At 45.0% G+C, this 22645-nt stretch overlaps 1 protein-coding gene across 2 annotated transcripts; it reads right to left on the reverse strand.

The window, feature by feature from the left end:
• Positions 1-535: 535 nt before the first annotated feature.
• Positions 536-14370, reverse strand: CNR2 (cannabinoid receptor 2). 2 transcript variants are annotated; one of them, XM_036746151.1, is made up of 3 exons: positions 14289-14370; positions 5455-5592; positions 536-2086 (listed from the first exon to the last, which is right to left on the reverse strand). In XM_036746151.1, the coding sequence occupies exon 3, from the start codon at positions 2060-2062 to the stop codon at positions 1025-1027; it is 1038 nt and encodes a 345-aa protein (XP_036602046.1). In that variant the 5' UTR covers positions 2063-2086; positions 5455-5592; positions 14289-14370; the 3' UTR covers positions 536-1024. The 2 variants fall into 2 exon arrangements, with proteins under 2 accessions (XP_036602046.1, XP_036602049.1); XM_036746154.1 differs by lacking the exon at positions 14289-14370 and adding an exon at positions 5685-5766.
• Between the last annotated feature and the right edge of the window lie 8275 nt (positions 14371-22645).

Genomic DNA, 22645 nt, shown 5'->3' on the forward strand with positions numbered 1-22645 from the left:
AATTAGGTTCTGATTAGTGTAAATAATTAGGGTAACTGATGAATCCTGTCTACTGGCATTATTCAGATTCACACTGCATATATCCACCAGGCTAGAAACCAATGACTATATTTTATATAATTATAATCTCAAAAAGTACAAATTCAGATAAATGCAATCACTTTAAGGGATTCATTATTCTTAATAATGCAAATTTCATAGACTGTAGGGCTGTCTTCTTGTCTTGTCTCTTTCCCTCCCTCCTTCCCCACTCCTGCCACGCACCTTTTGGGGGTGCTAGCTTATCAATACCGCATTATCCTTTCCATATTGTGACTTTCCCCATCACGGATTTGATATGTCACAGGTCGGCATAAGAAATTAAATTAGAATTTGGGGGGAGTTTTGTGGAAGCTGCAGATGACGTGTGAAGGCCAGCCGGTGACACAGAAAAAGTTTAGAAAGTCAGAAATGCATAAAATCTATGTATAGTATTGTATAAGAGCAACATATTTTATCATTTAATATCATAATATTTCAAACTTCTTCTCTGGTACAAAGGGAGAGCCAAAAAATTTTATGTGGATTTTCCAGATCACAAAGGTACCACCGCACCCCTAACCCTGTGATGTAGAACAGATAACTGTATTTTACTACTGGGGACAGGGATAGTCACTGGCCCTGTGATTTCATTGGAACTCCAGGTGAGCAAACTCCCTCTACCAATGCAGGTCAGCCCCTTCTCTGAAACTTAGAGCCTAATTGAGTTCCTTAGAACTCTGCTAAGTGACTAACCCAAGGTCACACAGTCAGTATGTGTCAGAGGCCAGATTTGAGCCTGAGTCTTCCTGACTCTGAGGCCAGCCTTAGAGCCTCCAAATCGACTATAGCACATTGTCTCTCTGTTATCTTTACACTAGAAAAAAAAATTTTTAGTGTTAATGAGAAGTGCTTTTGAGAAGGTAGGGATGCTTATTAATTTTGATATCAGAAACCTAAATAGGAGTTAATGAACCTAGACAACAAGGAGGTGAGGATCAGGGGCTCAGGTGACTTTTGTCTCCCCCTCTGTCTCTGTGACCGAGGACTTCTGAGTATCCTCTGTACCCTCTGCTCCAACGCCTCTGAGCATATTTTTCCAACGGGTCAGACAGTTCCTGGCAGAGGAACGGATCTCCCTACTTCGCAGGGCATAGATAACAGGGTTCACCATGGAATTGACCAGGCATAGCATGGAACAAAATGCGAAGACCTTCTTAATGTGTTCATTCAGTGAGGCAGCCAGACTATAGACCATGAGGATCAGCACAGGAAGCCAGCAGAGAACCAGCACCATCAGAACCACTCCCAGAGTCTTGGCCAACCTCACATCCAGCCGCATCCGAGACAGGCCTGCTAACCGCCTCTGTTGGTACACTACCAAATTGGTCGTGTGCTGGTAGGCCTTCCATAGGACGTAGGTGTATGTATAGATGATGGCAATGAGCAGAATGGCTATGAGCACAATCCAGCTCAGCAGGTAATCATTGGGAATTAGGGGAAAGAGTTCGGAGCAGGGTCTAGGGCAACAGGTCCACCCCATGAGCGGCAGGTAAGAGACCACCATTGAGATGGTCCACATGGCTGCGAGTGTGGCCAGTGCCCTTCGCCGGGTGAGCAGGGCCTTGTATTTGGCAGGATGGCTCAGGCAGAGGTAGCGGTCAATGGCGGTCAGCAGCAGGCTGCCCACAGAGCCTGTGAAAGTCATGGTGACACCCCCAAGCTTCAGGAGGAAGGCGCTCCTTGATTCTTCCTGGTGGAAGACGTGGAATTTTACAAAGCTGATGACAAAAACCAGACTGGCCAGGAAGTCGGCACCTGCGAGGCTGCTAATGAACAGGTAAGAGGGTTTTCTTCGGAGCCTTGAGGAGGATAGGATCAGGAAGAGCACGATGGCATTCTCCAGGACACACAGGATGCCCAGGAGGGAGCAGAGCACGGCGATGGCTGTCTTCTGGGGAAAATCCAGGACCATGTAGTCCTGCAAGGCATCGAAATCCAAGTGTTCTGGGGAAGAATTGGAAGAGTTCCAGCACGTGGCCATGGTGGGCCTGGGTCTCTTAGACCTCTATAGAAGGAACAAACATAAAGAAAGAAACCATTAGATGCTCTACCATGTCCTAGGGACTCAGGAGATATGGCCAAGCCATTGGAAAGGGCAGGCACCCAAACAGAGACAGCCTGGGAACAATTAGTCTTCTACATCCCAAGTCTCCCTGTTCTATATCCTTTTCTTCTCTATCTGGTGGTGGTCTCCCAAGTTCTAGATTCCCAGGCCCCCCACATTCTTCCTTACTCTTCTCCATCACTATAGGACCTTAGTGCCTTTAACCATCCCCAGGTGTAAATGACTGATACTCAAAGTGGATTGTGATTCAGACACTTGTAGCTATTAACCTAAGCTTTTGGCAGAGACCTAAGACCCCACTCCTATGACACAGTCCTTTGCATAGATACTATGAGCCCTTATGGTCCTCTACCATGTTTTATTGCTAGCCCTACAGCCTGGGCCAGGAAATGAGACAGAGAAGCCTTGACTCCAGGGGCCCAATCCCAAGAGCATAGATAGAGACTGATACAACAAGAATGTCAGAACTGGAACAGACCTAGAACAGAAAATGTTGGGAGAATCCCTCACAGCTGGAGGGGGCCTTAGAACATAGAATGACAGAACTAGAAGAGACCTAAAACATAAGTCTACACTAGAAGGATTGTAGAACAGAGAATGTGAGAGTTGGGAGGGCCCTTGGAACACAGGATGTCAGAGCTGGGAGGGCCCTACAACCCAGGATGTCAGAGCTGAGAGGGCCCTTAGAACCCAGGATGTCAGAGCTGGGAGGGCCCTAGAACCCAGGATGTCAGAGCTGGGAGGGCCCTTGGAACACAGAACGTCACTGGGAGGGCCCTTAGAGCACAGGATGTCAGAGCTGGGAGGGCCCTTAGAACATAGAATGTCAGAGCTGGGAGGGCCCTTAGAACACAGGATGTCAGAGCTGGGAGAGACCTTAGAACACAGAATGTGAAAACTGGAAGGGTTCTTAGAACACAGAGTGTCAGAGCTGGGAGGGCCCTTAGAACATAAAATGTGAGGGCTGGAAGGGTAGTCTTTGCAGAAGAGTCAACGGAATTGTGAAGAGTCTCACAAGCATGTTGTACAAGGGTCAGTTGAAAAAATCAGGGTCATGACATTTGAGAGCCAGAAGGGACTTCAGTCACCATCTAGTCCAACTTATCCATGGAAGGCATTCCCAGCCCAACCTACCTGACTAGTAGTTTTCCAACCTCTATTTGAAGACCTTCAAGGAGCAGGAAGTCACCAGGTCTCTCGGCAGCACCTTTTGCCTTGGGGCAGCTCTAACGGTTAAGAAATTTTCTTTACATCAAACTTGCATTGGCCACTGTAGTTTCTACTGCTCCCGAGGCTGGGCAAAACAAGTCTAATGCCTACTTCCCTCCAATCATCCTTCAAACACTAAAAGACAGCTCTCGGGTCCCTCCTGCGTCTTCTCTTTTCGAGCTTAAATGGGCTCAGTTCCTTCGACAGATTCTCATGTGTCATGGACTTGAGGCATGGCATGTGCTGCTCATTAACATTTTTACCAATGACTTGGATAAAGATGGCCTCTCCTACATTTCATTCACTTTTTGGAGGGCTGCCGTATCGTATGATTGATTCATTGAGCTGGCAGCCCACTGAAAGCTCCAGATATCTTTCAGAAAACTGCTATATATCCATGTCTTCCCCATATAATATTTATAAGACTTTATCCCTACTTGATTTTATCTTAATAGATTCAGACCCAGGCTATAACCTATAAAGAACTTTGTGGATCTTGACTCTGCCATCCCATCTCTTAGTTATCCCTCCCAGTTTTGTTTTGGTGACAAGCTTGGTGAGCATGCCATCTATGCTTTTAGCCAAGCCATTGATAAAAATGTTACTCAACAACACATGGCCAACGCAGATCCTTGGGGCACTCCACTGCAGACCTCCTGCCATGTTAGCATTGAGCTATGGAAAGCTCTTCTTTGAGTCCAGCCATCCAACCAATTTCTGCTGCCATTTATTTTATTGTTTCATCCATATTTTTCCATCTTCTCCAAAAAAAAGTATGTGATTCTCTATCTAAAGCATTGCTCGAGCCTAGAAAAGCTGCATCCACCACCATCCCCTCATGTACCAGTTTAGTGATCTGATCAAAGAAAGGAATGAGGGTCTCCTAGCATGAGGAGTTCCTGACGAAGCCAGGCTGGCTCTTGTTGCTCTTATTTACCTTTCTAAATGTTCACCAGCCATCCTGAACCATCACAAATTCTCTGACCTACCTCATTTACGATCCGGTTCAGTTGGCCCTTCCTTAGGCGAATTCACGGCCCACGGACCAGGGGCTCACCATATCGATGCCTGACTTAGGGTGGACGATTGATTGGCATAGACCACTGCAGCCCAGAATTCTGGAGCACCAGAGATGGACCAGGTTTGTCTCCCCTATGTCGTCATTATTTAGCTGTGTCCAACTCTTTACGATTCCATTTGGGGTTTTCTAGGCCAAAATGCTGGAGTTGTTTTTTTTTTTTTTTTTTTGCCATTTCCTTTTCCAGCTCATTTTATAGATGAGCAAACTGAGGCAAACAAGGTGAGTTGCCCAGGGTCCCATAGCTAGTAGGTGTTTGAGTGACCCTGAGCAGAAGATGCACCAAGCTTGTCTCCCCTGTAGCTGTGAGTATAGGCACGATGACCAGTAAGGAAGAACTTTCTAAGAAATTAATACTGTCCAAAGATGGCTGCCTTGGGAGGTGAAACATTCATAACTGTACAGCCTCATGGATTCATGGTCTTAGAGCTAGAAGAAGCCATAGAGGTGACCTAACCCAATCTCATCTCATGGAAAGTGAGGCCCAGACTCAAAGAAACTTGCCCAAGGGAACACAGATAAGTAGCAGAGCTAGGAATGAGTGATCCCAAAGGTTCTTTCTAGCTCTGATGCCTGCAGTCTTAACACACCTCACCCATCTCACAACTCTGCACACACCTCCTCCCCTCAACCTTCACTAGCAGGAAAGGGGTAGGGGCTGCTGCCAACCTGAAAACTCTAGCGGGGCATCTCAATGAGACACGGGCCCTTGCTTGAAATATCATCATAGCCTAAAAAAGAGGAGAGAGGGAGGAAGTGCTCAGGGCTGGAGTCATGGGCCTGCGGCCAAGCGTGGCAAGAAAAGTGTTTTTTCAGCACTTTCCAAAAGACCCCCTTGTGTTCCCCTCTTTCTCTTCCCCTGCCTTGTTCCGGAAGCAAGGTCTCAGGGGATCTGAGAGGATCCAAGTAGATCTTCCCCACCCCCTGGTACTGTCACCCCTGGCTGCCCTGACTTTGTGAGCCGTCATTTCTTCATTGTTGCAGGAGAGGGGCTGAAAAGCAAGCAGAGGAAATGCCTTACCCAGTACTGGAACTTTAGAGCCAAGATGGGTGTGATAGGAAGGCTTCTGGGATTGGGTGATCAAGCTCTACTGGCCCCAGCAGATCCCTCCCTGCAGAATCTGGGAGCTTGGCAGGCTGGGCCACACCAACATTGTTACTGTGAAGGACAGTTAGAGCAATTAGGAAAAAATAGTAGGGTTGACGTGAACACACATAACCACAGGATAGATGAAGCAATAGGCCGCTTACCCTTACTTCACAAAAGCAAAATCTCTTTCCCTTCCAGCAGAACCAAGCCCCAACCTTTGCACAACGAGCATGTCAGGTTCGCAGGCCCATAGGCTGTTTGTTCCAGTTGGCTTTGCACTGATGTGGTCAAGGACTACATTCTCCTTTGAGTGTCTTTGTCTATAGAGAGGGGCTTCTGTTGAGATTTTAAGAAAGGAAATACTATAGGGGAGGAACTGTGCCCTTGGGTGTGATCAGGGGGATTTCTGACTAGAAGTGAAAGTGTTCTCAGGTCGGTGAGAACGTGATATATGTCCACATTAAGGTTTGCTTTGGCACCTACTGGGTCTAAAACACAGGTGACTCCCTTGAAACCATGGTGGCACAGTAAGTTTGCATGTAAATGAGTTACTTCAGACCAGAGTCAATGTCTACTGCACATGAATGTGTGAAGAAAATGAATTTTAGAGACAGTTAGAAATGGAAGAAATTATAAACCATAGAATACCAGAACTGGGGCCTCAGAGGTGACTTGGCTCAGAGGCTAAGAGACTTAGGACATTGAAGGTTAGAAAGTAGCAGGTTCGAGTTGGAGGGGACCTTAAAACAGAATGTCAGGTCTGGGAGGCCCTTAGAACATGGAATGTCAGAGTTGGGAGGGCCCTTAGAACACAGTATGTCAGAGTTGGGAGGGCCCTTAGAACATGGAATGTCAGAGCTGGAAGGGCCCTTAGAACAGAGAATGTCAGATCTGGGAGGGCCCTTAGAACACTGGATGCCAGAGCTGGGAAGGGCCCTAGAACCCAGAATGTCAGAGCTGGGAGGGGTCTTAGAACACAGAAAGTCAAGGCTAGGGGGGCCTTAGAACATGGCATGTCAGCTGGGAGGGCCTTTAGCATATAGACTGTTAGAGCTTGAGAGCCTTTTTGAATGCAGAATACTAGAACCAGATCCTTAGAACATAGAATGTCAGTGCTAAGAAGAACCTTAAAGTAAAGAATGCTAAAGCCAGGGGAAACTTAGGGGGTACAATGTTAGAACATGGAATTTTGAAGCTGACAGATACCTTAGAACAGAGAATGTTGGTGCTGGGGAAGCCCCCAGAACATAAAATGTTATAGCTATGAAGCATCAAAGAGGGACCATGGAACATAGAACATAAGAGCTGGAAGAGGCCTTCGAATATAGGTTGTTATGGCTAGAGGAAACATAGAATATAGAAGGTTAGAACATAAAATTGTGAAACTCCTTCTCCTTCTCCTTCCATATTTGAACTCAGGTCCTCCTGACTCCAGGGCGCCACCTAGCTGCCCTGTATCACGTTGTTTCTTAGAGGGATGTCTTGGCGGTTTTTACCAACATAATGTGAAGTGGAGAGTTCAGGGGTATTTATAGAATGGAAACAGTGCTGGGGTTGGAATCAAGAGACAATTGGGTTTGAATCCTACCTTTGCTAGTTGTGTGACCATCAGAAAATCACTTAGCCTCTCTGAACCTCGGTCTCCTGATCTGTAACACAGGGATACTAGAACTTACCTCACAGGTTTGTTGTGGGACTCAAAAGAGATCCTATACATAAAGTGTTTTACAAACCTTAAAGAGCTATAGAAATCAATTCATTCATCTATTAACAAGCATTTATTAAAGGCCTACTGTATGCCAGGTACTCACAGGTGCTAGGAATACAAAGACAAAAATAAAATTGTCCCTGCCCCAAAGGGGCTCACATTCTATCTGGGAAGAAAGTACTTGTCCATACATAGGGATGTACAAAACACATCAATCAATCAATCAGTTAACGTTTATTTAGTACCTACTATGCATCAGGCACTGTGCTAAGTGCCTGATACAGAAGATACAAGAAGAATACAAAAAAAGGCAGAAGACCAGTCCCTGCCCTCAAGGAGCTTAGAATGTAATGGGGAACAAGCAAACAAGTATGTACAAAGTGAGTTATATACAGGATAAATAAGAAATAATTAACAGAGGGAACGCACTGGAATTAGGAGTGGTTGGGGAAGGCTTCTAGGCAAAGATGACTCTAGGGGCAGCTAGGTGGCACAGTGAGTAGAGCCCCAGCCCTGGAGTCAGGAGGACTTGAGTTCAAATGTGGAAGGAGAAGGAGAAGAAGCTTCACAATTCCATGTTCTAACCTTCTATATTCTATGTCTCCTCAAGCCCTAACAACCTCTATTCGAAGGCCTCTTCCAGCTCTTATGTTCTATGTTCCATGGTCCCTCTTTGATGCTTCATAGCTATAACATTTTATGTTCTGGGGGCTTCCCCAGCACCAACATTCTCTGTTCTAAGGTATCTGTCAGCTTCAAAATTCCATGTTCTAACATTATATCCCCTAAGTTTCCCCTGGCTTTAGCACTGACACACTTACTAGCTGTATGACCTTGGGCAAGTCACTTAACCCCAATTGCCCTGCCTTCCCCCCTCCAAAAAAAATGAAAACAAAACTCAAAAAGGATGACTCTTTAATTTGGGATTTAAAGGAAGCCAGAGAGGTCAGTAGGCAGTGCAGAGAAGGAAAACTGTTCTAGGTATGGGGGACAGCCAGAGAAAATGTCTGGAGCCCAGAGATGGAGGGTCTTGTTCTGGAACATCCAGGAAGCAAATGTCACTGGATCAAAGAGTACATAGTAGGGAATAAAGGGTAAGAAGACTGGAAAGGCAGGAGGGGGCTAAGTTATGAAGGGCTATGAGAGCCAAACAGAGCATTTTGTATTTGTTCCGGAAGGTAATAGGGAGACACTGGAATTTAATGAGTGTGTGTGTGTGTGTGTGTGTGTGTGTGTGTGTGTGTGTGTGTGTGAATGTGGGGGGGGAAGAGAGAGAGAGAGACCTGTGATTTAGGAGAATCACTTTAGAGTCTGAATGGAGGGTGTTGAAGTAGGGGGAGACTTGAGGCAGGCACACCCACCAACAAACAGGCTATTGCAGTAGTCCAGGTGTGAGGTGAGGGCCTGCACCAGACAAAAGGCAGCATTAAAGGAGAGAAGGGGGTATATTTGAGAGATGGTGCAAAGGAGAAATAGACAGGCCTTGTCAATAGCTTGGATATGGGGGGGTAAGAGACGGTGAGGAATCTGGATAACTCCTCTGGTGTCAGTCTGAGGGACTAGGAGGATGGTGTTGCCCTCTAAATTAATAGGGAAGGTAGGAAGGGGAGGGGCCCTTAGGGGAAAATATGAGTCAGTTTGGGACATATTGAGTTTAAGAAGTTTATTTCACATTCAGTTCGAGATGTCTGAAAGGAGGTTGGAGATGTGAGATTAGAGGTTGGCAGAGATGGTAATTAAATCCACAGGAGCCGGTAAGATCACCAAATGAAGTGGTACAGAGAAAGAAGAGAAGAGAGCCCAGGACAGAAACCTGTGGGACACCTGTGGTTAGAGGGAGTGATCTGGAGGAGGATGCAGCAAAGGACACAGAGAAGGAGCGGCCAGATAGTTAGGAGGAGAACCGGGAGACAGTGGTGTCCTGAAATCCCAGAGAGAAAAGGGTATCAAGGAGTAGAGACAGATCAGCAGTGTCAAAGACTGCAGAGGGGTCAAGGAGAATGAGGACTGAGAAAAGGCCACTGGATTTGGCAACTGAGAGCTCATTAGTAATTTTGGAGAGAGCTGTTTTGGTGGAATGATAAGATTGGAAGCCAGATTGTAAGAGTAAGAGAAGAGAAAATGGAGGCATCTGTTGGAGCTGTCTTATCCAGGAGTTTAGCTAAAGAGGGCAGAAGAGATCTAGGATAATTAGGTAGCAGGGGATGGAAGGCTAAGATGAGGGTTTTGTTCAAGATGGGAGAGAGATGGAAAGGACCCTCAGAATCTCTCCTGGCCTTCAAAGCTGAGCTCAAGTGCCATCTTTGGCATGAAGGCTTTCTTGTTCCCCTCATCTTCTACTACCTTCCCCTCAAATCACCTTCTATGTGCTGTCCTCATAGTAGGGGATTTCAGCATACAGATTGACTCTCCCACAAGCACCTTACACACTTATTTCTCAACCTCTTCTGCCTGACCTCAGCCACACCCAAAGATGGTCACACCCTTGATCACCCACAAACCATACGAGCTCTCTGTTCAAGAACTCTGAAGTCTCTTATCTGACCAAGCCTGGAACATAGAGTGGTGCTAATGAGGCTTTACCTATTCAGGGTAAACTTTCCAACTATAGGGTACAAGCTCCTCCCAATAGCCCCTTCCTCTCAGTGGCCTATGCTCTCCATCATTCTCTGTTCTTCCATTCTTCGCTCTCTCCCTAGTAACGGCCTGTGCTCTCAACCATTCTCTACTCCTCATCAAGCTGTCCTGCCTCGTGTCTTTTTCCTTCAGGGTCTTCCTCTGTGGAACCCTAAAAGGAGCAACTTGAAAGCCCTAAAAACGAGGAGGGTAGTAAATATCAGAGGCAGAATTTGAATCCAGGTCCAGAGTAAGTTCTTTTTCTATTATATCACATGATGCTTCTCCTTTAAATCTTGGGCAAATTAGTTTACTTCTTGAGGTCTCAGTTTCCTCAAATTACTAAATAAGGGTGAAGATACTTTCAATTACTATCTCACAGGGTCATTGAGAGGAAAATGCTTTATAAACATCAGAGTAAGGAAGCTTACATATGTGGGGATAAATTCCTTAACTTCTATATTCTGGCATGAAGATTGCACATCCATCTTCAGCTAGTTAAATCATAGGTGGCCCAGGGATAGAATGCTGGGCCTGGAGTCAGTAAGACCTGAGTTCAAATCCAGCCTCAGACACTTATTAGCTGTGTGACTCTGGGCAAGTCACTTAATCCTGTTTACTTTTGTTTCCTTACCTGTAAAATGGGGATAATAACAGCCCCTAACTTGCAGGGTTGCTGTGAGGATGAAACTACCTAAGCCCAGATCAGGTACCACCCCTTCCGTGAAGCCCTTTTTTGAGCCTCTTCACCTATGCCCCTGAAATGTATGAACTTTGTCCATCCCTTTTTTTCCTGTTATCAGTGTCCTTAAGAACTATGGGATCTTTCCATCTGACCCGCAGCTGAAACCTTCTATAGGTGTTGTTCCCCCTTTTGCAACATAAGCTCTGTAAGAGCAGGGACTGTCTCATTTTTCTGTTTGTACCCCCAGGACTTGGCACAGTGCTTAATACGTTTGTTCGTTCATTCATCCTTCATTCTACATCTTGTTTCCCCTCTTAGAGCATGAGGCACCTGTGGGCAAAGGATCATGACCTACTTGGTGCAGACTTGCACATAGGAGGTAGGCAGAAAGTATTTGTTGAATGGGTAGATGGATGACCCAAGGAAGATTTCTCCACCTCTGCTTCAATATGTCAATGGTTTAATCATCTATGATTTTGCCTAGGTGTTCACCTCCCACCTTAAGAAGATCTCAGGCCCTCTTAGAATTTAGGTCTTTGAGATTTTCTAGGGCCTGAAAATCTGTCACTCTATGGACAACTTGGGGGTGAGCCCTTCTGAATCAAGGTCAGGGCAACAAGCTTGTAGTCTTCTATGGGTCCGCCACTCCTCAAGCCTTTCCCATTTGGCAAGATTTCCCAGGGTGCCATATTCTTCTGGCAAAGCCTTTGACAGTCCAGGTTCATCCCCGTGCCTGGATGAGACATCGGAAGAGGCCTTTAGAGATCTTCATGTATATAATGGGCATGTTCTGGACTGGGCCTGGGCAAAATTGTGAAACTGGTTGAGGTCTTTGGTGCCCCCAGCTCCCCATTTTGCACTTGACCCTGGACCTCATCCCCTCGATCATTTTTATGCTCATTACCTGTCATCCTCTAAGGTCCACTGAGGCCTCAACAGCTTCCCCCTTTCAAATTCTGATCTCAGGAAGGGATCCGAAACTCATTCACTTTGCAGTACAAATGACTCATAAGTGAAAAATGTGACCTCCACTCCCAGGGGGCCACTTTACAGTTTACCAAGAATCTGAGTCGGAAGCTGATGGAATGAAATTGTAATGGTAGTTTCCAGACCTGTGATATTACTGGTATAGGGTACACCCAATGAGAAATTCCTTCTACAGACACAGATCAGAGGGTTGCAATCTTCAAATACTGCATGGATCCCCAAGAGGCTAAATGAATTGTCTGAGGTTGAAGGTCACCCAGCCAGTCTGTGTCAAAGGCAGGAATGGACTCCAGGTCTTCCTGACCTTGAGGAAGGCCTGATAGCCATTGTCAGGCTTGCTCTCATTTGCTCTATGTATATCCCTGTATCAGTTTTTCCTCCCTTCCACCTCCAGTAGAAAGAAAGCTCCTTAAGGGCAGGCTGTTTTTGTTTCTGTTTGTATGTTCAGTGCCTGGCATAATAGTAGGTGCTGAATAAGCTCAGGGAAGGCCTGTTGGATTGAGCACAGGCCATGGATGACCAAACTACAGAAATGGTCCCTCTGACACCCTTCACAACCTGGCTTCAAACTATCTTTCTAGCCTCAATGAAAATTACTATTAGCAGCTAGGTGGTGCCAAAGTGGATGGAACGCCCAGCTTGGTGTCAAGATGACTCATTTTCCTGAGTTCAAATCTGGCCTCAGACACTCATTAGCTATGTGACCCTGGGTAAGTCATTTGCCCTTTTTTACCTCAGTTTCCTCATCTGTAAAATGAGCTGGAAAAGGAAATGGCAAACTACTCCAGTATTTTTGTAAAGAAAACCCTAAATGGGGTCATGAGGGGGAAAAACGTCTGAACAACGACAGCCTCCTTCATTGGCCATTACTCTGTAATCCAGCCAACCTGGCCTCTCAGTCTTCATATATGACACTATCTCCCATCTCCTTTCACCCTGCCTTTCTACTGGATGTCCTGCTATGCCCTAAATATACTCCTGCCTCACCTCTATTTCAAAACATCCCATCAAACAATCAACATTTATTAAGCTACGTGCCAGGCACTGTGCTAAACGTTGAGGATACAGAAAGAGGCAAAAGACAGTTCCTGCCCTCAAGGATCTTGATCTCATGGGGAGAGACAACATATAAATAAGTATGTTCAAAGCAAGCTATATACAGGATAATTAAGAAATAACCAACAGAAGGAAAGCACTAGAATTAGGAGGGGTTGGGGAGGCTTCCAGTGAAAGATGGAATTGTAGTTGGGGCTGAAGGAAGCCAGGATGGTCAGGAGGTGATGAGGAGGAGGGACAATGTTCCAGGCATGGGGCACAGCCAGAGCAAATATCATGGAACAGCCACGAGGCCGGTGTTGCTGGATCAAAGAGTCCATAGCAGGGAGGAAGGTGTACGAAGACTGGAAACGTAGGAGGGGGGTGGGTTGGGAAGGGCTTCGAAGGCCAAACAAAGCATTTTGTTTGATCCTGGAGGTAACAAGAAGCCACTGGAGTTTGTTGAGTATTGAGCTTGAAGAGGTCCTTGAAGTCTCGACTCATCTTCCCAGCTGCTAGTGCCCTCCCTCCCTATCCAGGCAGCAAGGTGGTGCAGTGGTTAGGGTACTGGAGTTGGAGTCAGGAAGACACAAGTTCACACTAGACCTCAAATACTTAGCAGCTTTTCAACCGTGGGCGAGTCACTTAATCTCTGTCACGCTCAGTTTCCTCATTAGTAATATAGGGAAAATCAGAGCCTCATTGCAAAGATAAAATGAGAGATTTGGCAAAAACCTTGGCAAACCTTAAAGTGCTATGTATTTCTTCCTATTCTGTATGCTCTTATATAATTTCTTGTCTCTCCTGTTAAAATGAAAGCTTTTCATGAATTAGGATGATTTCATTTATTGTATTGTAGCCCCTCCCTTAGCCCAGTGTCTGGCCCCTATGGCAAATAGTAGGTGCTTAATAGATGCTCATCAATGATGACAACCACGATGTCCCCTTAATGGCACCACTTCACTTTCATCACTCACCCAAACGAGATAGCAGCAGCCTTGCTCAGTCAATTCAACCCAGGAACGGAGGGACCGGGGTAACATCAGCCAGTCCAGTTGTTTGACTGACTTTGGGCAAAACAATCAGTCCCCATGGTCTGTTACAGTAACTATAGCCCACAGGATCACAGTGCTTCAAGGTTTATATACCGGCCCTGGGAGGCAGGTAATTTTGCTCCCATTTTACAGAAGAAGAGGCTGAGGCCAGAGGGTAGTTAAGTGACTATGTTTAAGCATCAGAGGAAGAATTTGAACCTTGGTCCTCTGACTCCAGAACCGTCTTGCTTCCCCTGTGCCACAGTGCCAATGAATCATGCAATATTTCATCTGCTGCCTCTCCTGACGCCGTGCCTTTCAATGGTGCCTGAAATGACCTTCCCTCTCACCTCTGCCCTTTGGCATCCCAAGCTTTATTTGGTACGAGTGCATCCCAAAGCAGTGTAAGACACTCCAGCTAAAACCAAAGGAAGAACAAATACCTTTTAATCCCAATTAAGATGAGGGAGTGAAACGAATGTTTCGAGCTTTGCCTTCCTTGGTGGGCTGGCACCACTTTATCTCCAGAGTTATCCCAAAGTAGGGCCTTGGATACCCCCAGAGTCCCAGAGAAACGGCTCATATCCAACCATCTCTGTTCTTGACTTTTCCCAGAGCAGGGAGGGATTTAGGAGTAGAAAAGAAAGACCCCCCAACCTCCTTTTAACGTACAACAACAAAAAGAACACAAAGGACTCACAGTTCCCGATGGCCCCTTAGTCACCCCTCTTGGTGGGACTTTCCTTCCTTATCTGCCTTGGGTCCTCTGGCCAAGCTCTGGCTAAAGCTCTCTGGTCCCAAGCCAGAATTCTATCACTTTATTCAAAGAAAAGTGAGAGGTAAAAAATTTGGCTTTCCTTCCGTCCTTATCACCACTTCCCCTCTGAGGTCCCCTGAGCCTGTGACTATCACTCCTTTCATTTACTTCCATCTGCTGGCCATATTCTTCAGTTATTTCTTCTGGGAGGGATATATTTTCTCCTCTTTGCTGCAGTGAAAAAGAAGAGTACAATCTCCATGCCTGCCATCCATCCATCCATCATTTGCATTTATTACATTAAGTGGAACCCTGTTGAGGGCTTTGGGGAGATACAACATTTATATGAGACGATCCTTTCCCACACATAAAGCTTTGAGGTTTTTCAAAACTTTCAAACTCTCTTTCTCACCTAGGTTAGTGGGCGGTGCATGACCAGGAACATATTAGAGATTACACCGTGGAGGACTTAACACTTTTACCTCTGTTTTTGATACCGGGGGGCCCAGGCGGTCCCATTGGTAAGTCTCCTCACGTGACACATTTTATCTCGGGGCCTCATCTCTGTTCCCAGCTCAGCTTCTGGTTCTCAGCCCTGCTGCTGGGCTGCACTGCCTTCCCTTCAACGCCATTCTAGCTCCAGTCAGGGCTACCCTTCCTGGTGTCTTTTCAAATCACCTCTTCTCAGACTTGACTTCCCTATGGCGGTTGTCTCTCCTATTAGAATGTAAACTCTTCGAAGGCAGGTTTTGTCTTATTTTTGTATTTCCAACCCCAGTCAGTCAGTCAACTGTATTAAATACTATGTATTTCATTTGTGTAACTATGTAATTAATTAAAAAAAACAATGTATTGAATACTAAGCAGCAGGCATGGTGCTAAGAACAGTGGATACAAAGAAAGGCAAAAACCAAACGTCGCCTGCCCTCTAGGAGCTCACGGTCTAATGAGGAAGAGTTCGACTGGTCTAACTGAGATCAGAAACACAACTGTTTCCTAACACGCTAAGCATATATTCACTGGGTGGCAGTGATGTAATAATTCTAACACTAATGATAACAGCATTTATATAGCCCTTTAAGGCTTGTAAAGTGCATTACACATATTATTTTGTTTGATCCCCACAACACCCTTTGAGGTAGCTATTATTATTAGTATCCATATTTGACAGATGAGGAAACCAAGGCAGGCAGAGGTTAAGTGACTTGCCCAGGGTCACACAGCTAGTAAGTGTGTGAGGCTGGATTTGAACTCAAGTCTTCCTGACTTTAGGTCCAGTGCTCCATCTGGTGTTGTGTTATCTAGGCATCTTTAGGCACAACTCTTATCACAGTTCTTGGAATATATGGTAGGTACTCAAAAATGCTTTCTCTCCATCCATCCATCCATCCATCAATCAATTAATTCATGGCAGAGCTGAGCCTGGAATCAGATTCCTACTCTAATGACCTTTAGGCAATATAGCTTTATAACCCTCAAGGAGTTTAAAATTTAATGGGGGACAAATACATATGAAGCAAGCTAGATACAAGATAAATAGGAAATAATTAATAGACGGAAGGCACTAGAATTAAGAGGGGTTAGGGAAAGTTTACATTAAAAGATGAGATTAGTAGACAGAGCAGAGAAGGAAGACTGTTCCAGGCATAGGGGCCAGTCAGATAAGATGCCTGGAGCCCAGAGATGGACGGTCTTGTTCATGGAACAGCCAGGAAGAAGCCAGTGTCACTAGATCAAAGATTATGTGGCAGGAAGGAGAGGGCTAGGTTAGGAAGGGCTTTGAATCCCCAACAGAATATTTTGTATTTGATCCTGGAAGCAATAGGAAGCCACTGGAGTTTATTGAGTGGGGTGTGTGGGGTGTGGGGTGTGTGTGTGTGTGTGTGTGTGTGTGTGTGTGTGTGTGTGTTTGTGTGTGTGTGTCTGTGTGTGTGTGTGTGTGTGTGTGTGTGTGTGTAGGATTAAGAAAATCACTTTAGTGACTGAATGGAGGATGGATTGGAGTAGGGAGAGATTTAAGGCAGGCAGACTTACCAGGAGGTTATTGCAATAATCCAAGTGTGAGGTAATAAGGGTCTGTACTAAAGTGGTGGCAGTGTCAGAGGAGAGAAAGGGGTATATTTTGAGAGATATTGCAAAGGTGAAATCAAGAGGCCTTGGTTACAGATTGGATATGGGGGGGTGTGGTATGAGAAAGAGAGTGAAGAGTCCGGGATGACTCCTAGATTGGGACCCTGAGAGACTGGGAGGGTGGTGTTGCCCTCTATAGTAATAGGGAAGGTAGGAGAGGCGGGAGCAGTGTTTAAGGGAAAAGATGATGAGCTCCATTTTGGCTATACTGAGTTTAAGATGCCTACTGGACATCCTGTTCAAGATGTCTGTAAGGCAGTGGTACAGGTGAGATTGGAAGACAGCAGAGAGGTTGGGCAGGATAGGTAGATTTGAGAATCATCAATACATAAATGGTAATTAAATCCACGGGAGCTGATGAGATCACCAAGTGAAGCAGGGAGAAGAGAAGCCCCAGGACAGAACCCTGGGAGACACTCACCTTTAGAGGGCATGATCTTCAAGAGGATCCAGCAAAGGAGACATGGAAGGAGTGGTCAGATACATAGGAGGAGAATCAGAAGAGAGTGGTATCAAGGTGTCTAGAGTGGTATCTGGAGAAAAAAAGTATCAAGGAGGAGAGAGTGATTGATAGTGTCAAAGGCTGCAGAGAGGTGAAGCAGGATGAGAAGAGAGGAAAGGCTATTGGATTTGGCAAATGAGAGATCATTGTTAACTTAGGACAGAGAAGGGACAGGCAGAATTATAAGGTCAGAAGCCAAATTGTAAAGGGTTAAGTGTTGGGAAGTAGAGAGTAAGAGCAGAGAAAGTGGAGGCACCTATTGTATTGCCTTTCTGAGGAGGTTAGCTACAAAGAGCAGATATAAAATGATAATTAGTTAATAGGATTAGAAGGCTCAAGTGAGGATATTTTCAGGATAGGGGACACATGGGTATGTTTGTAAGCAGTAGGGAATGAGCGCAGAGAGAGAGAGAGACAGAGACAGAGACAGACGGAGAGAAAGAGAGACAGAGAAAGAGAAAGATTGAAAATAAGTGAAAGAGTGGGGGTTATAGAGGGGGAGGTCTGTTGGAGGAGATGGGATGGAATGGGATGACTTGATCAAATAGAAGGATTAGCCCTGAGAAGGAGGAAGGCCACTTTATCATGTGAGATAGAGGTGAAGAAGGAGGTAGTGGCAGAAGGCATCTGAGTGATAGGAGCTGAGGAAGAGGGGAGAAGAGGGGGCTGATGGTGAATTGATTCATTTTTTTCTGTAAATTATGAGGCAATGTTCTCAGCTGACAGAGTGGATGCAGGGGGAACCATGAGGGATCTGGGGAAGGATGGAAAGGTTTGGAAGCGCTATTGTGGTGAGTGGGGTAATGAGCTGATAAGGAAGGTAAGGTAGGATTGCCTGGCAGCAGGGAGGGCCCAACTGAAGCTGTGTACCATACATTTATGGTGGACCCAGCCAGAATGGTTTCTCCATCAGATAATTTTCTCCATATATTTTTAATAGTATTTTACTTCTTCCAATGTAAAGACAATTTCATTTTTTTTTACAAATTTTTGAGTTCCAAATCATCTCCGCCCACTTCCCTAATACAGTAAGCAATTTGATACAGGTTATATACTCTATATTTTTCAGCAACATATATGCAGAAGTAATGGTGGCAAATGGTGGAAATGATCCAAGGCAGAGGCTGGTTAGGCATAATAGGCAATATGTTAAGGAGGCTACAGATTCAAGAGAAGAGGACAGTGTGAAGATGAATTGGTTCATCAAGGGTTGAGATGGGGAAAGGAAGGGAGAGTAGTTAGTGTAGGGGAAATGGCCTATAGGCAGTAGGGAGAGAATTGAGGGGTCAAGGGATTGGTCACAGAATGGATAAAGAGTAGGGTTTTGTAAGGGAAAGCAGAGGGAGAAATGAATAACCACTGCATTACAGTTAAATAAGGGGGTTTCAAAATTCTTGAACCTAGAGGTGGTACATCTGTGGGTAATGGCAAGATCCAAGGTATGACCATCTTTGTGCGTGGCTGAGGAAGAGTGGAGGAGTAGCTCATGGGAGCTGAGTAGGTTGAGGAACTGATTGGCTAGGGTATTTGAGAATCAACATGTATATCGAAGTCTCCAAGTATGAGAACAGGAATTGGTGAGGAGGGAACAATTGTGAGCCAGGTGCCAAACTCACTGAGGAAGGAAGGGGCATGACCTGGGGTCTGTAGACACCAGCTGCCAGGATGTTGATTGGATGGTAGATGTGAATCGAATACAATTCATAGTTATAAGGGAGCATGTTGTCAACTCCCTCATTTTACAGACAAGGAAACTGAGACCCAGAGAAGAGAAGAGAATTACTCAGGACACACATAACTGCCATCCTCATTTCTGTATCTGTTTATTGAAAGAAAAGGTAGGATAAAGGAACAGAAGTGACATTAGGATGGGTGTTAATAGGTGTTCTACAATCTAGCCCCCCTCAATGGCACCAATTCATCACCAACATAACAGCAGACATTCACATAGTGCTTTAAAGTTTGTAGAGGGCTCTTCATACTTGATCTCATTTGTATCACAAATAGCCCTGGGAGATAAGGTATAAGTATGCCCATTTTACAGATGTGGAAACCAAGACTTGGGTAAAGTGATTTGTCCAGGTGCAAAGAGTTAGGTAAGTGTCCAAAGCAACATTTGAAGTCGGGTCTTCCTGACTCCAAGTCTAGCTGCCTCTCACCAATTAATCAATCAACCAGAATTGAATAAGCACCTAGTAAGTGCCAGGCATCATGCTAATTCCTGAGGATACAAGTCCTGCCCTTAAGCCTCTTCCCTGATCTTTGATTTTGATTTTACGAACTATATTATTTGGCAGATAATGAAACAGGTTTATGGAAAGAAAAGTGACTTCCCTAGTGTCTCATAGTGAGTCAGTGGCAGAGCTAGCCCTAGAATCTAGGTTTCCTAACACCTAGGGACTTGTATTCCTACATCACATGCATCATGTTGTGCATGATGACCTTGAATCCTTTTTATTCTATGCCCTAGGTATCAGGGGTCTCATAAACCCAGCAGCACCATTGAGCCTCGTATAGGGTCTGTTAGGCTGAACAATGGAAGTAATGATTAGATTTTCTGTGAGATGCTACCATCTTGTGGATGTCTTCTGGTAAAGCAAAGGCAGAAATTAATTACTGAGACCCAGACAGAGCTGAAAAGAGCCTTAGAACAGATAATGTCAGGGTTGGAAGACAGCTTAGAATAGATTATCAGAGCTAAAAGGGGACTTAGGACAGAATATCAGAGTTGAAAGAGATCTTAGAATGTAGATTTTAGTTTTAGTGATCTGGAAAGGGCTTTAGGACAGAGAATGTTAGAGCTGGGAGGGGCCTTAGAGACTATCAGGGCTGGGAGGGGCCTTAGAGATCATAGGATCATAGATTTAGAGCTGGAAGGGACCTTACATCATCTAGTCCAACCCTATAATTTTACAGATGAGGAAACTGAGGCCCAGAGAGGTTAATGACTTTCCCCAGATCACATAGACAGTTAATTTCTGAGTCCAGATTAGAATCCAGACTCCAAATACTGTACTCTTTAAGGGATCTTGGTGGTCAACTAATGCAATTCACTCATGTTATAGATAAGAAACTTAGAGTCAGAGAAGGTCAAGGACTTGTCCAAGGTCACACAGAACCCCAAGCTCCTGAAGAGTACAAGGCTACCTGGTACGGTAATGTTGATGGCTGCCACTACACGTTGGTATAACACTGCGTGGCTATAAAGCATTTTGATTTGCATCATTTCACATAACTCTGATTATAACTCCCATTTTACAGATGAGGAAACAAAGGTGTTAGAAAGGTCATGTGATGATATTCTTCTAGTTTTCATGAAAGGAAAGAGAGTGGAATCTCCAAAATATAGATCAACTAACATTTAGAAAAAAAAGTGATGATCGCCAGGAGCCAGCATCGCTTCATCCAGGATGGGTCATGACAGGTTAACCTTATTTCCTTTTCTTTTTTCAACAGGGTTACTAAACTGGTAGATGAGGGTGGGTGGGGGCTTTGCTTTAACCTAGATTTTAGTGTAACAGGCACAGGACATGCTCAGGTTTGCCCTTTCTTATGGGATATACAGAAAGTTTGCAGATATTCCCTGCCTAGTTCTGTTCTGCATCATGGAATTTGGGAGCTTACTTCTGGCCAGGAGTGACTTGGGATGCTTATACTGTGTGAAAAGGAAGAGAAGCCCCATTTGGCAGCTTATATGGAATACCTCGTAACTCAGGGGCTGTTGAGATAGACCCTAGTGGAAAGACAAAAGGGGCAACCCAACCCTCCATCATTGTTTCCTTTGTGGATGTAAGTGAAGGAGGACTGCTTTCTACTTCCTGCTCAGAACTGTGGGGGTATCTGCTCTTTCACTTGACTCCCATGTGTCTATGAGCACACAGATGCCTCTGCCTCTTTCTGTTTGTTCTTTCCTGATCTTAGGTGAATAATAAGAATCCTCAGATAAAATTATTCAGGTGGCAACATTATGGATTTTGAAAGATCTGGAGGTCTGTGATGTGTGTTCACCAGAGTGGTATGGACAATAGCAGTAGAAGCACTTACACTGGGAATGGAGAGAAACCCCAAGGTGTGTTGGTAAGCAAAATGGGCTCTTAGCACTCAGTTCAACCAAGTGCCCTTGAAGAGTTTGGCTTTTGTTTCCTTCGATTAATTCAGTGCATTTCATTGAGTCTTACTAGGTGCTAAGCCCCAGGCCCAAACCTCTATTAGGTGCTAAGCCTATGTGGGTGTGAAGCTCTTAAGGTACTAAGGGGAGGTGCTACTCAAGAGCCAATCATAGAAGCCCAAGTTCTGGTCATTCAGATGACCTTTGATGAAGTCTGAAATGGTATAAGAAGTGAAGACAGAGCCATTTTGCAGGGATCTCACTCTTGGTGGCGTGGAGACTCCAGGCAGCTGTAGCTAAGAGCCCACCAGCTCGTAAACCCGGATGTTGGGACTTTGTTAAATTCTGGTAACTATGAATTGGGATTTGAATCAGACAAGGTCTGTCTGTTGATGTTGGTAATTTGTTTGTATTTTTCTCTGAAGTTCAGGGTGCTGGCTTTTTCCGCTGAACTAAGTGAATGATGTCTGTATGCTGGATTAAAGTAAACTTGTCAACCCCTTAATGTTGCTTTCCTTAGTTAAGCAGATCAAAAGAACCCAGGCTTTTGCAGCATGCTGGTAGCGTTCTTGTTGTTGGGCTTGTGTTGGTCTTTCACCCACACAACAGCTGCTAGCCAGATTGTTGCAACACAAGGGTTGATGGATATGGAAAGACAGACACCTAAGGATGCTGGCAGCTTCAGGGAAGGCGACCGTTCATGGTGGAGAGAAGTGTCATTTATGACTGAAAGAAAGGCATGAATCTGGGGAACCCAGCTGAGAAGCCCATCCAGAAGATAGTTGTGCCTAAGGGGAACTTCTTGAGGGTTCCATGAAGGGGGAAAAGGACTTTCAGGGCCAGGAGTTGGGAGAGACTCCTTTGCAACATACATGTGCCTCATAACCATTGTACTTTAAGTTCGAACTCATTTGTCCCATGGATACTGTGTGTATGGGTGGGAAATTGTGACCCACATTTTAGGAGAATGTTTTGGACCAACTTTTCTTACTTTACCCCTTAGTAAATACCTTTTCTAAAAGCTAATTGAGGCTACAGGCTGATGGTTAATTGTGAGCACATGAGTAGGGGCTCAGGGAGCTACCAGTGCTAATAAGTACAGACCTTCAGGCTTACTTTTAAAACCCCAAGAGAGGAGTCACCCTCCTTCTGGCGACCTCAAACCTTGAGAAAAAGAGCCAGTTGGGGGAGTAGTTCTGGGAGTGAATTGTTATATTAGTAGAATATTTGATAAGTCTCTCATGCTATTCTTGTGGACAAATTAGAGAAATGTGTGCTATTTGATAGTATGCTTGGCTAGATCCACAAATGGCCAAATACCCACATGCAAAGAGTGGTCATTAAAGGTTCGATGTGATTTTGGAAGAAGGTTTCCAGGGGAGTATCTGAAGGTTCTATTTTTAACCTTGTATTGATTAGCAGAAGCATTTATTATTAATGTGGGAAAAGACATAGAAGGCATTCTTAAATCTGCAGATGACACAAATCTGGGGGTGAATGAACTTTTGCCCCAGCTAAGAATGGTTTTTACATTTGAATTTGGCCTTGTAACAGTAGTTT

This window comes from Trichosurus vulpecula, chromosome 2, assembly GCF_011100635.1.
Source record: "Trichosurus vulpecula isolate mTriVul1 chromosome 2, mTriVul1.pri, whole genome shotgun sequence".
Classification (NCBI taxonomy): domain Eukaryota; kingdom Metazoa; phylum Chordata; class Mammalia; order Diprotodontia; family Phalangeridae; genus Trichosurus; species Trichosurus vulpecula.